Source organism: Puntigrus tetrazona, chromosome 13 (genome assembly GCF_018831695.1).
Source record: "Puntigrus tetrazona isolate hp1 chromosome 13, ASM1883169v1, whole genome shotgun sequence".
Classification (NCBI taxonomy): Eukaryota; Metazoa; Chordata; class Actinopteri; order Cypriniformes; family Cyprinidae; genus Puntigrus; species Puntigrus tetrazona.
In genome coordinates this window covers 6,465,631-6,479,906 of record NC_056711.1, presented here as the reverse complement: position 1 = coordinate 6,479,906, position 14,276 = coordinate 6,465,631, and the positions used below count along the sequence as shown (strand labels likewise).

The following is a 14,276-nucleotide window of genomic DNA, read 5'->3' as shown; positions in this document are numbered from 1 at the left end:
TTTTCACTTCATATGGCATTTGTGTGCCCACATTTACTTCATTTAGTTCTAAACTATGTTGACACATTTATGTATACTAATTTACACTAACAAAAACGTAACGTTAATATTAAACTGTGATGCAAATCATATATCCTTGTGTTGCCAAAACTTTTGCTATGCAAGTTTAATAACAATTGCTCAACCAATAAAGTTTTAGGTGGGACTCTTTATTAATCGATGGCAAGTGTTCAAGAAATACCAATTTTGGCAATTCGCTAATGCCATGAAAACTAGCACTTTATCTTGATCTTTATCCAAGCATTATGAAGAAATGGAGATGAACAGCAGTACTGCTGTGAGTCATGGGAATTTGGGAGTTTGCCTGACTGCCTGTGGCCAGCGCTGACTCCCACATGCACACAGCTGTGATGATGGTATCCTCATTCTCTCTCTGTGTCGCTCTCTCTCGGTTCTAGATGATTAGTATCGCCAGTGCAAACAGGCCCTATCGGTATCAGCCCATTAGCTAGCCTCTAAACAGCGCGTAAACACATCTTAATTATCTGGCTTGGTGACAGAGCAGCTGTGGAGGTGGACCCTCTCCCCTCTGCCAGATGGGAGCATCGCCCAGTAAAAAGCCTCCATTACGGTAGCAAATCTGCGGCGTATCCACGACCAGAGCCCGCCGAGTTCACGCCGGGCACTCGCCGCACACCTATAATTTCCCGGCATGCTTTCGCAGGGAACCGTGAAAAAAAAAGCCTACTATTGTGGGGGCCTCCGTAATTGTAGTCTCGTTTAGAAATGCAAGTAGTAATTAGCGGCGAATTGGCATTATACGGCAGCATTTGCATCCCCGCTGGGTGTAAAATGTTGTTTTAATAGCGGTTTGTTTTCCCCACATGAAATTATCTAAGGGGGCCTTTATCACCTCTTCCCCTCTCTCGCTCTCTCTCTCGCACTCTCTCGTCTGGCGCCGGCCCATCAGGGGACGGCTAAGCGCACAGATATACAAATAATCTCCACAAGTCTGTGGAACAGTCAACGAGACGGTTAAACCTTTGTACGCACTTGCGATTTATGAAACTGCACGTCGAGTGCCAAGTAACCAATATATACAATTGTTCCATACCTTATAACTAGTTGCACGTAGAGGATCCAAGCACTGATTTATACAATTTCATTGTTTTATAATTGTCAACCCACTACAGAAAGTAAAAAAAATTAAAAATAATCGAGTTGATTCAAGACTGTCAATTCAAAGTAGCGAGTCATTTGTTGATAACTGGATAAATGCATGACCACAGCTAGGCCATTGCTGATATTTTGGCTAATATATCTTTAACTTTTTGTTCCCCCTCAATCTCTGGTTATGTCATACAGACGCGATAGACATGCTGAAGGAGATGAAGGAGAAGAATGTGCAGTTAAGGGAGAACACGATCAGTTTGCTCGGCCAAACGATAAACAAGGCTGCATTGAAAGGAGATGCCAACACTATTCGACGCCTCCAGGAGACAATCTTCTCTTTGGGCCTGGCCAAACCATCCAGTGTCCTCTGCTCACCCCTCATCAGTTGCTATCTGGAGAGGTGAGTTGATAAAACTTTGTAGCACCTACAGTTCTGCACACCCCTCTGAAGGATCCCAGCATTAAAACAGAATGCCTGACATTTTAGTTTTAACAGTGTTGGTTAGGTCTGTGCGATATCAGACGATATCAGTAATTATCACAATAAATGTCAGTTTATTATTTCTTTCAAGTTCAAGGCAGATCTTTGCTTCATTGTAAATGTAAAAACCAGACAGTTAATTGTGGCTTTAAACTATAGTCAGAACATGACAAACTGTTTTTGAGTTCTTTACACTTGTCATTTATCTTTAACAGCTGTAATTGTAAAAAAAAAATCTTAGTTCTACGTGTGCTCATGAGTAATATTGTTTCAAATCACAAACAGATAATGTCAATAACATAACATATCTTTTCGTCTCTTATTCTGGCTGTTTTTTTTTAACTATCAGTCTTCCATAGTAGCATACATTTAGTCTTAGATCATTATAATTACAGTTTTACAAATTAATTACAAATACAGCACCTCAGTACTTTTAGTAGAAACGCATTAAAAGCTATAGGTTAATCACAAAAATACTGTATATTCCATTACTCCTCCTGCAACACATTTAGTGTCTACATTTATTCAAATAATAAAATTGGACACGAATACCCACATTTCTTACTCAGTACCATAGTGCAGCTATTGTTACTATAGTGAACCTATGGTAAATTGACGATTGTAGATTAAAAAGTCTTCTGACTGTATCGTTGCGAGCAGTGTCTCCTGTCAGCAAGTTGTTTTCCTTTGCCAACTATCCTTGCGAACAGGTTTCGTACCGCAGCGCAGTCACGTCTGATCTGGTAGCTCACGCCGCAACGCTCATTGAACTTAGATCAGAGCGTTTAAAAGCTTCAAATGACTAGCGCTCTTTCATTACGCATTTGCTTCATAAACATTTACATCAAATTTATATCGCTCGATAATTATCGTTATCGATTTATCGCCCAGCCCTAATGCTGGTCTTTAAAGATTTATTTTGAAATGTTTAGCCTTTCATTTGGATTGTACATTTAGTTTACTGCAAGTGAAGTGGGGAAAGAGAAAAAAGGGGCGGGATCTATAAAGGCAAAGAGTATAGAATACCCAAAGCGTGTCACTTAGTTTTGAACACGGAAAAATGTGACGTTTTACCTTCTGAATGACTCAAACTCAGGGCACTATATGTCGGGGCACTGCCACGAGGCTATCTGCCCAAACAACATTATTGCGGTTTAACTCTCCTGTTGCATTTGAGTCTGTTTTAAAGCAGAAGGGGTACATCAGCAGAAACGTTACACATTATATGTACTTTGCATGTCAGTTTTGCATGATTGCAAGCACTGCTCGGAGCACTCAAGGGCTGCGTAAAATAGTAAAAAAAATATCCCAAAATATAGTTTTAGAATAGAAGGTCAAAACTGACCCAAAACATAAAGCTATGTGCAGATTTTGAATCTACCGAGAAGGTTTGTTTTACTTCGAGTCTGCGTAGCATTTTCAAGTGCAGAATGTTGTGTAAACATGTCAGACTTAACAAAGAGTCTGTTATAGGGAAAAGGTGCTACGCTACTATTTTTAAGTAAAAGTGTTGCAATTAAATTCCCATGCAGAGATCATTTAAACAGAAGCCATGAGGGAAAAATTCCAGACAGAGGGTGGGAAGTGATTGTGTACAGTATAAATGCCAAGTTCTGTCATGAAACTCTAGATGGTGCAGGCTGAAGGGTCCTTAATGCAAACTCATGATATTTGTAGCGTCGAACTACTTGGCACAAGCCGACTGGTTCATGTCGCATATGCAGCCAATGAGCTTTACTGCTCTACATTTTAATGGCTGGTTAACATCCACTATAGCATTTCACAGTGCCCTTTCAGAGTAACTTTGAACTTTGCACCTCCCCAGCTTCCTTACAGATCTGCTATAGGTTATTTTGCACGCTATTTGTACAGCAGCGTACCCATACCAGTGTATGTATTGGCAGCTGCAAGAAACCTTGACTATAAAAAGATCTCAGCCAAAAAAATGTGCTTAACCCCAATGCGTAGTAAGTTTGGAAGCAACATGAATATAATCTGAAAACAAACACTAATAATAATGTCAGATTGTAAAGGGCAGAGCTCCACTCCTCCCTAAGCTTGTCGTTCCACTGTTCATTTAATATAATCTGTCATTACCTTATAGCAAAATGCAGCATGGTGGGAAAAGGAATTAACTTCCACAAGTTTGGCCCCTCTTTCCCGCCCCCCATCCGTTTAGGTCTATTTGTACGAGCGGCTTTTAAGCAGATCAACTAATTTGCATGTTAATTATGCACCCTGTGCTAATTACTGGATTTGCCTGGGCCATGCGTTGCACTGCGTAAGTGCCTTTCCCCCTTCCCGCTGTGGGATATTGAGGTTGGCAATACACCTTCACTGATAGCGCTGGAGTCAACACACACATGCACATACAAGCTTCCTGGGTGCCCCACAGAGACTGTTTGTTTTTCTGTCACTCGAGTGCCACAACCACACTGGCAGGTGCACGCTTTAATTGCTGCCTTGTGTGCGATAAGGTTTCCAATTTAGCTCAGGTTCATTAAGGAGCAGATACGGAGAGATCAGAGCGACACTCAGCAGAAACTCTGATAAACTGTGAACGTTTACATCTCTCGCACACACACGCACACACACACTCGCGCACACACACGCGCGCACACACAGTGACTGGCAGCCACACATTCCAGCGGATGAGAGCTGTATCAGAGCTCACAGCAACTAGGCTTGCTTGGATACAGCCTCCACTAGGAACTCTGTAGTACCTGACTGATTTGTCTATGATATACTGTAGTAATATTTAAATAAAAGATACTCGGAGTATCAAGAATCTTTATATACTGACCAAAATATTAGTCAAAGCAAAAAGGAGAATGGATGATGATGAAGTTGAAAGGCCAACGTCCAAATCATTTTTTTTTCTTCCTTTTTTTTTTTTTTTTTTTTTCTTCTTTTAATTTTTAAGGAAATTTTTCTTATATTTGTTCCATTCAAATTCATGCTTGTGAAGCAGGAAGTGGTTAAATTCTACAGACTGGATGTAAACAGGGTTAAACAAGATGAAAGTGAAATTAGCAAAAATATGCAGTTAAAATGCCTTTTATTTATTATTTTTAATTGGCTTTTATTATTATTGTCAGTTTTTATTTTAGTGTTGGTAATTTTATGTGCTTTAGTCATTCATGTAGTTAATTAAAAACTTTTTTTTTTTTGTCTTGTTAAAAAGTATTTCTTTTCAGTTTTAATTTTTTAAAACCTTTATAAGGTTTACTTATTTAAGTTAGGCACGGCAAGGTTCTAATCGCATTTATTTATTTTGTGTTTTTCTAATATTTATATATATATTTTTTTATTTCAGATTTACCAAAAATAGTTTTTTAGTGTGAACTTTTTAATTTTCTTTTAACAGTAATTGTATTAATTACATGAACTCTTTCTCAGATAAACATCAGATATTCAATAATACAGTAATTCTCTGTTGGACAACGTATTCAATTTAGGTAGTTGTTTTTTTTTTCTTCTGTCAAATATTTTGCATTTAGAAAAGATATTCCCAAATTATATTACTGTTAAATTCCTTTGGTTCACCCAAAGCAGCAGGAAGCTGAATCAGAACTTGTGATGCACGTTCGTTATACATGCACACATGGATAAACCAGTCTGGACTTCGACCTAAAATGTGTACGGCACACCTGCTATAGACAGCTCTTTTATCTTCTCTAGCCCTCTCTCCGTTCTGTCCTCATCCGTCTCTCTCTCCACTCGTCTCTGTCTCCTCTTTGGTCTGAGTTGCGCTAAAGAGGACAAAGCGGTGTGTGTCAGTGTCTCGTCAGCGTGTCAGCTGTAATGACTTAATGAACACTTCTCTATGGGATTAACTCTGACAGCCGTCAGGCCGTCTCCACGACAACAGCAGCCGCCGCTCCCGATCCGTATCCTCAGTCTCTAATGAGCCTAACAAAGGGAATTGCCAGAACTTTTTTGTGGAAGGGCTTTTTTTGAGAGACAGGAACTCTAAAAAGAGGGAGGGGATGTCGAAGTCTGTCAGATGTCTGTTTTAAACTGTGTCACGTGCGCATATAGAGAGGAACGACAGTTTCAGGAAAGTTTACATCGGGACTGTTTACATTTAAAAATCGTTAATGCATGTGTTTGATAGATTCTTAGCCAAACCGTTGAGCATTAACCCTCTCCGACTACCAACATGCGCGCGCGCACACTTCAATGTAAATGAAAAAAAGAAATAAAGCAGTCGTTCTCTTTTAAAAGTGGAAAGGGTGATAACATGGGTGCCAATCTCGGTAACAAAAGAGATGGGAGTCAGGGATGTAGGGAGAGTGTCACAAGAAGAGGAGGTTCAGAAGAGGGGTGGATGAAATTAGCTTTCTTGTCTAATCCTTCAGGTTCCTCGCGCAAAGCACTCGCATTCGCTTTTTTTTTTTATTCTCCTTCAACTTAATTGGCTGGAAAGTGCTTGACATGCAAAGTTAGTGACATTAAGAGGAACATGTTGCAGTAAGCCTGAGCGCCACTGACAGCTAAATTGTATCCAGGGAAATTATGAAGCCTTCAACATGGTTAATTCTTTTTTGGGGGGCTTAGTTAGGCGAGGGTGGAGAAGGGGGGTTGGGTTTTGAAGGAGGGGGTGGGGTAATTGCCGCTGTGGACGACTCATCTCATATTGATGGGAATTGTGAAGAAGTCCTCTGGTTTTGTGCTGCTTGTGCTTTGGGGGCTGGGAAGCGTAACATCTGTGTCTCATCGTGTTCATGTAGCGTTCTGAACGCATGAAGTTCAAGGAATTTCTGCTGCCATCGGGCTATGTCAGTAAACAACCCTTTAAAAGTTTAGGGTTTGTTTTAATTGCTGGTTGCTTTTGTTATAATCTGAGAATATACCCATGTCGTTTGAAGATTAGGTCAAATCAGCAAGGATGCATTAAATAGATCAGAAGTTGTAGTAAAAACTTTGTTGCAATTATGGGTTGCGCCACAATATTTGGTGGCTCATCTGTTTCCAAATTTGATAATAAGAAATGTTTCTTGAGCAACAAGTTGATTTCTGAACATGTATGTATTGGTTATTGAAAATTCAGCCATTACATTTAATTAATTTCATAAAAATAGATACTGTTCTTTAAGTTGTAACTATTTATTTAATACATATATACAATTTTCTTTGGAGTAGCAAGTGTTTTACAGTCAGATCCTTTTTTTTAGTTAATATTTTAAATTAAATAAAAGGTTAATTTCATTTTTTTCATAAAAATTTATTTCAAGAATTACTTAACATTTGTTTGATCAATTGGATAAATACATAAGATAATGTGCAGTTAATTAATAATCGGAGTAAGACACCAGCTTTGCATCAGTATTATTTTTACCGTAAGGACAAACATTATCAAACACACTTTAGTAGGAAAACATTTCACAAAGTTTTTTTTTTTTTTTTTTTTTTTTTTTTTTTTTTTTTTTTTCAAAGAGATCGAGGTTTTGATGTAAAAACTGTTCTGAGAAAGTCTCTAGCATAATTTGTTTACAGATGTCACTTGGTTTTTCTCATACAGTGTAATTCATAAATTAAGTGTTATTTTCTGCAGCCTGTGTTTATTAAATAAGAAACGCTGTAATTAACAGGCCTGTGATTCACAATCAGTAGTTTGTGACAAAAATTGCGAAACAAATTTGAAATTATAGAGTTGACTGTATTTCTCTATCAGTCTTGCTGCCTTTTGCTTTTGCTTTTTTTTTTTATATATGGGCCTTAATCAAATGAGACACTGTCCAAATTTTCTCTCACTCTCGCTCAAGTGCATTGCGCAATCATCCAGCGTGTGTTCGAATTGGCTCTTGACTCCCGCTTGATGAATAATATTGTCGCTCTTCATTCCAATTAAGTGCGATTGCCTAAGAGCTGGCGTCACGTTCCGGCTCAATCACTGCCCTGTTTTTTGTCCATCTCCCTCACGCGCCCCCTCCTCTCCTCCCGTTCAACCCACCTTCCAAGGTCACCTCTCTAAAGCACATATCCCTTCTCTGACTGTATAATCTCCGGGGGTTGAAAACACTACTGAAATTACACCTGTTAAAACCCCACCGGTTCACTTTCCCTACACTCCCACCCCTCCTGCCGGTGCCCTATCTGCTTTGACCTCTGTGTGATTGGCGTGGTAATTACCCAATCACTCGATGGCTGCCACTGCAGTCACAATAGAGTGATTGGAGTGGTGTTTTTCTCGTCTGTTCCTTTGCTTTATTCCTCTGTCAGGCCTCTGTCAGCCCCGGCACTGAGCTCTTTGTTAGAAAGGGGTAGAGAGAGGGAAGAAGACAGGGAAGAAAATGTGAGAGAGGGGAGAGAGCGGATCTAATTTTGTTGCCATATTCTGCCAAGCCGCCCGGTTGGGGGTGAGGGCACTGGGGTCTATAGAGGAAGGCAAGAGCCACAGGAAGTTGTAAGAAGCTAAAGACCTTTGTTGCATATGGCCATTAAATGTTTATTTAGAAATGTGTGTGTGTGTGTGTGTGTGTGTATATGTGTATATATATATATATATATATATATATATATATATATATATATATATATATATATATATATATATATATATATATATATACACACACACACACACATTTAATGCATTTTTATTTGTATATATTTATTATTATTTTTTTCTAAATAAATAATTTTTATATAAAACAACCCTGCAATTAGGTAATTTTATTGTTTAAAGTACTTGCAGTTTGACATTCAGAAATAAGTAGTTTTTGAACAGTACTGTTTTCTTTTCTTTTAATATTTAATTATTATTATTATTATTATTATTATTTATTTATTTAAACAGCAATAAATTAGCTAAAACTTGTCAGCAAGAACAACTAGTTTGTGACAGATGTCATTACTTTTTAAAAGTTTATGCTTAAGAAGTTGTAAAAATGAAACTTTATATGTATTTCCTTCTTTTTTTGGTTGAATTTAAACGTTCATTTTATTTAAAATCTTTAAAAGGGCAATTTAGGGCAGTTTGTGACTAGTGAAGTTTCTTTTTAAATATTTGTGCTTTTTAAAATATATTGACGATGTAACTATGTAACTATATTTTGTTTTCATCTACACCTATATAATATTTTGTCATTGAATGTTTTTGTTACTTTCCTAAATGTTTATTGTAGGAAAAAAGAAGCTAAAGTATAATATAGTATATTTCTTTTAAAAAAGATGTTTTGTGTATTTATTCAAATGTTTATATCATTTAAAAATGCCCATGGTTCTTTTTAAAGTTTGCTTTCTTTTTAATATCTCAATTCTGATGGGTAGTTTGGTGTTTTAAACAGTAATTTAAACTTAACAACAACAACAGTTTGAAAATTTCATCCTGTTTTGTACACAGTACTCTGATAATACCCCTATAAAAGCTTCAGCAATATTCAAAACATGAAGACTTGGTACTGGCACAATGTGTAGTGTTGCTTTGGTGTAATATGTCATGTTTTTCTACAGTGGGAACTATGAGGGTGCATTTGATGCCACTGTGGAGGTCCATAAACAATACAACCAGATGCCCAAAATCCATGACCTCATCTGTGTCCTGGTGGAAAAAGGAGATGCCGAGCTATTACAGAAAGGTGTGTAACATACGCACAGCACATCAATTACAATTCTGTGTGTCACTTGTTAGTCACAAGTAGTTTGTGTGTGTGCCCCGATCTGCCTTCTGTTGAGATGGTCGTATGTAGAAAGTGTGTGTTCCGTGTTTTCAAGAGTGCCACCCACTAAAGGGCAGGATGGACTACCTAGATGATGGTGGTTTCAATAGTCTCTGTCTTTGTCAGGGTTAGTGGAGGGGTTAAGTGGGCTGTGTGTTGGGGGTGAGTGGATTTGAAGTGTTAAGGCAGTGAGACCTCTACGATGGAGGGCCACTTTACGGCCCCGATGACCCAGCACTCTGCATGTGCCACGGCAAACCCATTGATAGACGTAAACGTACATATACCTGCAGGAGTTCAGCGCCTCTTTGTGTTGCTGTGGCTTCTCTGGACTATTCTGAAGTGGCAAACAGAGTCCGGATCTGTTTGCCATTGAGTGACAATGGAGGCAATTTTCACAAGGCATCTGTTAAATCTGATCGCATTTGAGCAATACCGTCTATCAAGTAAAAAATATTATTGGTGACTATATGAACCAGAGATTAAATCTAAAAAAAATTTTTTGAATTTTTTGAAAGACATTCATTCGTGTTTTTTTCTATTTTTTGTGTACGCTAGTGATTAAAGGGGTCGTATGATGTTGCTAAAAAAGATTATTATTTTGTGATTTTGGTGCAATGCCATTTAATGCAGTTTAAAAAACACATTATTTTTCACATACTCTACATTATTTTTGCTTTTGTATTATTATTCTTCGCCTTCCTGAAACTTGTGGATTTGTACAAAGCTCATTGTTCAAAAAAAAAAAAAAAAGTGAGGTGTGCTCTTATTGGCCAGATGTCCAGTGCATTGTGATTGGCCAAAGACCTCAAGCATGTGACAGAAATGTTACGTATAGTATAATAGCTTTCTTATTAGAAAAACCTGCTACTTACCATTAGTAAGTCAGCTTTTATAAAGGATATCTCTTTGGTTTTGAGACTTTAGTCTTTGCAACGTGAGGGATTTTATCTATGAACTAAATAGGAAAACTTGAGATCACATCATAGGACCCCTTTAAAAAAGCCCAGGATTTTATTAAAGACATTTGCTCTGTTTAAGGGTAATAGAATAGAGACATCACACGTGCCTGTTTCTTCACCTTCCCTTCTCTGTCTCTTGCATTTAACAGTCATGGAGTTTTTAAGTCGGGAGCGAGGCGAGATGATGATGCTCTACGACCTTTTCTTTGCGTTCCTGCAAACGGGCCGCTACAAGGAGGCACGCAAAATCATCGAGGTGGGACTGCTGTTATTGTGTTCAAACCACACAGCTATTTAACAGTTTTAATTACTGCCACACTGATATTTCCACTTTTAAATTAGATTGGCTCCAAAGCCACACTAATGCCATTCAAGCAAGACAATAGGTACTATGATTTTTCAAAGGATGAGTGAGCGTGTGCGAGTGTCAAGGAGAAAACGACGACTACAAAGACCACTTGTTTTTGAAGCAAAGCTAACTGGGAATAATGAAGTACTGTGATATTGTTTGTCATTATATTGAATCATTGCACTCAGTCAATTGCTATTATTCTTAAATGTCCTTACAATGCTTTGGCTTGATAAAACTATTTTAATTTGAAACATTGAAATTATGACAAAAGTTAACAGCAAAGAACTGAGTGCCACATATTTATTTATGAATGGATTTATTTAGTTTATAATTTTGGATTTCTAGTTTTAAATGTGTAGATTAGATTAAGCTTTAATACTCTATTCTCACTATTAAATAGTTGTTTGCTAGTATGCCTAATATTAAAGGGGTTATATGACGTTGCTAAAAAGAAAAATATTTTGTGTAGTTGGTGTAATGCAATTCAGAATTAGTTTTTTGAGGTATAAAAAGTCATAGGTTTGGGGTACTAGTGAGAATTGAAACTTTAATATAAAGTGTGAACTTGTTTTTTTTTTGTAATTTATATATTTTTCACACATAGCCTGTACATATATTTTCAGGAAAAAATGTTAATAGAGAAATACCAAATATTAAATCTAAGTATTATTGACACAAAAATAGCTGTTTAGATATTGTCAAATCTACAGTGCCTAATGTGTTTAGTTGCAAGTATATACATATGCATTTATTTTTTTAATTATATATTTTGTTAATTGGCAAATTTTGCAATAATATCTGGAATATTAGTATTACATAATATTACAGATATTATTGCAAAATTTGTCAATATTAGCAATACTAATTTTCAACCAGAAAAAAGTAAAAGTAAAAAAAAGTAATCATTTTGAAAAACTAAATCCATACAACCTATAGTGCTCTCACACCATCCTCGGGCCAGAGGGCCATCTGTATTGAATGAGAAGAGCATCTGCTTAAAGTAGAACCGGCAGCACAACTGCTCATCTCGTCTCAGTACTGTGAAGTTTTCAGACACATTTCAGATGGATTTTCGATGCATGTGTAGACATCTTTTATTGTCTGGAGAGACTGAGCGTGCCTCTGTTGTCTCATCAGGCCCTTCAACGAGCGCTCTGTCCGGGAAGTAACTGATTTTGAGACGCTTGACGTGTTTTGAGCGCTTCGTCCAGAATGGGTCTTTCGGGGATATCTTTAGGCTGTGTTCTGTCTTGTTCTTTCAGAAGACAGCATCTCACGAGTCTACACTTCCACTGCGAAACAGCTCTGACAAAGCCATTTAGATGTTCAATTAGCCAACTGCTCTAATACGACACCACTCAACTCCCCCAGTGCTGCCACGTGGGAGTACAGCAAAATGTCAGCTACAGTCAAGCTGCTTCTTGCCGGTTTATCATGCACAACCTCTTTGCACAACCACCTTTCTCTACAGTTTTATTTTTTACAACCTTCCGCTGCAGTCTCTTTGCATCTGTCCTGCACAAACACTCATCTCTGCTAATTCTGTTGTATCGCTGTCGGTATGGATAAAAAATAAGCCCGAGCTTGGATATTAAAGATCCATCGGTCAGAGGCTTTTAACCAAGGAAACATCCAGTGTCCGCAGATCTAGAGCATTCCATTTGGCTCCATTTTTCATATGTACAGCAGATCATACAAAATTCCTCTGGGACAGTACTTTAGCCGATAAGCTATCAATGGGCACCTCAGGATACTGCAATCTCAAGCAGCTTTGACTTTCATTGATTTGAGAGGTTAATTTGGGATGCAAGTTAAAATCCCTCTTAAAGCATTTGTTAGATTTTTCTAAAACTTACCAATCCACTTCTGCTTTTATACTACCTTAGGACAACCTCCAGTGTCATATGAGTTTAAAATCATTCATGCATGCAGATATCTGCTGTTTTCAACCAATACGTAGACTCATGCGCTATTAACTGTACTGATTTATAGTGTTAAGAAACCATTGCCTTGTCCAGGTGACTCATTAGCTGCTATTTGGAAGTGCTATCTTGGTATTATGTACAGTAGTAATAGAGTTTTTAGTAATATTTTGAATTAGCTGTATTTTTATATATATATATATATATATATATATATATATATATATATATATATATATATATATATATATATATATATATATATATTTTATTAATTTTTGAGTTTGTGTATTTTCATTTATTTGTTTATTTTTATATAGCTATATTTTTCAGTTTCTATTTAGTAATTTTGGGCAAGCCTCATACAACTGTTAAACCAAGTGACTGGCTGTTACTTACTATTTATCCTAAAAGTGTTACTCCACCCCAAAATGAAAATTTTTGCTAAACAATTACAACATCATCAAAATAGCCCATCTGCTTTCTTGGTATTCTCAACACTTCATAACATGTGGACTATTCTGACGATGTGTTTCATACTTTTCTGCACCTGGAAGGTCATTCATTAGCAGTCAATGGGACACAAGCCTCCTGATTTATTAAAAATATCTCAAATTGCGGCAAATAAAGTTTTTGTGGGTTTAGAACAACATGGGGGTAAGTGATATTTTGGAGTGCATTAACCCTTTAAGTCTTGATTTGCTTGATTGGGAGGTGTGTTTGATTAGACTTGCTGTTAGTCACTGAAAACGAAGCTCTCTCGTACCTTTCAACACCTGGTAGTTACAATAGTTTTATACCTCTAAATTCCCTGCACTATAAACTCTCTAAAAGTTGATGTTTAATGGAGGCTTGTCGAGCATCCTTGTGCTTGACAGGTCAAAAGCCCCACTCGTTCCCTGGAGCATTTTCCACACATCCTCTCTTCCATCCAGAGCTGGATAATTAAAAACACTGATATCTAAGTAGCATTAGCAGACACAGAGCTCTACTCCACTCTCTAATAGAAACTTTAAGTGCAGCGATGGAGTGCTGGTCAGGTGATTGTGCTGTCTATAATTGTCAGATTATTAATAATGGTGGTAATTAAGTGAAATGCTGGTTAAGGTTTTGGTGTAATTAAAATGGCCGTCACATTGTGTGTGAGTGTTTCAGAGTGTGTGACCTGTGTTTGAGAGAATGATGGCATCTTCAGCGTGATGATGGGTGTTTTTACTCAAAGGTCTGAACGAACGGGGAGTTTTTGTTTACTGTAACTTTGTGAAGGCCATGAAAACTGAACACTTTGGTTTTATTTTATTTTTTTCAAACCTCGTGTTTTGTTTTTCCTTTTTTTTTTAACTGTTATCTAACATTAACAAAATTAGGATCGTATGAAAAATAGTTAAGTGTTGTCAAGCGTTTTTTTTTTTTTTTTTTTTTGCTAGAATTTTATAAGTGACAGTATTGGATACTACACAGATTTTCTGGACTTCATTTCTTTTTTTCTTCATAGAAACTTCTAACTTCAGGACAGAAAATGATCAATTGACAGAAAATTACCAAATGAGCAGATCATTTGTTTATATTTTCTAGCATTTGAGTATATAATGCTAAAATCATAATAGAGAAATAATTTATCAATTTATTGTGTAGTGTTTGTGTGTACAAAAAAAAAGTCATCTACTTTCTTTGCAGACTCTTAATCATCTGACCTAGATGTTCTTTTTGGGTATTGGCTGT

General features: G+C 37.0%; 1 protein-coding gene across 1 annotated transcript in view; it reads left to right on the top strand.

The window, feature by feature from the left end:
• Positions 1 to 14,276, top strand: part of lrpprc (leucine-rich pentatricopeptide repeat containing) — a 46,043-nt gene that overhangs the window by 19,667 nt on the left and 12,100 nt on the right. The window contains 3 exon segments of the mRNA XM_043254848.1: positions 1,366 to 1,573; positions 9,113 to 9,237; positions 10,430 to 10,536. Of these exon segments, the coding sequence (XP_043110783.1) occupies positions 1,366 to 1,573; positions 9,113 to 9,237; positions 10,430 to 10,536 (440 nt within the window).